At 57.6% G+C, this 1,349-nt stretch overlaps 1 protein-coding gene across 1 annotated transcript; it reads left to right on the top strand.

The window, feature by feature from the left end:
• Nucleotides 1–222: 222 nt before the first annotated feature.
• LOC104953010 (XK-related protein 4-like) lies at nt 223–1,276 on the top strand (the record flags this gene model as incomplete). Its single annotated transcript, XM_010779930.1, has 1 exon — nt 223–1,276. A coding segment is annotated over exon 1 (742 nt), but the record flags the coding sequence as incomplete, so codon positions are not given.
• Between the last annotated feature and the right edge of the window lie 73 nt (nt 1,277–1,349).

Genomic DNA, 1,349 nt, shown 5'->3' with positions numbered 1-1,349 from the left:
GAGAGAGAGAGAGAGAGAGAGAGAGAGAGAGAGAGAGAGAGAGAGAGAGAGAGAGAGAGAGAGAGAGAGAGAGAGAGAGAGAGAGAGGTCATAGTTTGTATTCTGTGCCATAGAGGTAGGGTGCAGGCTTCCTCCTTTACCTTCGCTCCTATCTCCATCTCTAGCCAGCCTCAGCATGAGAACTCACCGCGGATAAAAGAAGCAGAAAAGGAAATAGATCCGTGTCCGCAGGTGGAGGAAACAAAGCCTGCTCTCTGCTGCATGTGAGCGGATCATCACTGGAGAAGAAGTCCGCCTATAAGACGCGATATGGGCCAACATATGGGGGCCAGCCCCGGGTCAGTGCTCAGTTCTTTCTTTATTCTGTATTATGAGCAGGCGGCTGTGTAGAGGAGCTAGTTCCTGTCCAGAGAGGAGGCGGAGGAGGCGGAGGAGGAGGAGAGACACACAGAAGGGTGTCGACGGAGAGAGGTAGGGGTAGAGGAGAAGAGGAGGGGAGGAAGAATAATATAGTAATATTACAAGCTTCCAATAATGGCGGCTAAATCGGACGGGGTCTTGAAGATAAAGAAGAGCGACGTTGCCTTCACTCCGTTGCAGAACTCGGAGCACTCCGGCTCGGTGCAGGGGCTCCACGCGGGAGCCCAGCCCGACTCTGCGGGCACCGGGGACTTCGCGAACGGGGAGTCGCGGTGCTGCGGCGGGCGAGGCTCCGGCTCGACGTGCCTCCGCCTGGTGAGAGAGCAGCAGAGGTACACGGTGTGGGACTGTCTGTGGATAGTAGCCGCAGTTGCAGTGTATCTTGCGGATGTCGGCACCGACGTGTGGCTGTCGGCGGACTACTACCTCCGCGGCGAATACTGGTGGTTCGGCCTGACGCTCTTCTTCGTGGTGCTGGGCTCCTTCTCCGTGCAGCTCTTCAGCTTCAGATGGTTCGTCCACGACTTCAGCACCGAGGACGGCTCGGAGTCCTCCGTGGATTGCTCCCACATGGATGGGAACAAGCTGCTGAGCGGCTCCGCCTCACAAGGGGATGTGACTGCGCAGCACCACCCGGCCACGCCGCAGAGACAGGCGTCGACCGCCAGCAAGAACACCACCACCAACAGCACCAGCAGCACCGCGGCGGGCCGGGGAAGGAAGCGTCCGGCCTACTACTCCTTTTGCGTGTGGAGCAGCCAGTCCGTCCTCCACATCTTTCAGCTGGGCCAGATATGGAGGTATTGGGGCCTTGGGATGAGTAACAAGTGTGTGTGTGTGTGTGTGTGTGTGTGTGTGTGTGTGTGTGTGTGTGTGTGTGTGTGTGTGTGTGTGTGTGTGTGTGTGTGTGTGTGTGTGTGTGTGTGTGT

The sequence above is a fragment of the Notothenia coriiceps genome, unplaced genomic scaffold (genome assembly GCF_000735185.1).
Source record: "Notothenia coriiceps isolate Sejong01 unplaced genomic scaffold, NC01 NC01_scaffold00020951, whole genome shotgun sequence".
NCBI lineage: Eukaryota > Metazoa > Chordata > Actinopteri > Perciformes > Nototheniidae > Notothenia > Notothenia coriiceps.
Note: the sequence above shows the minus strand (reverse complement) of the source record. Positions and strands in the feature narration are given on the sequence as shown.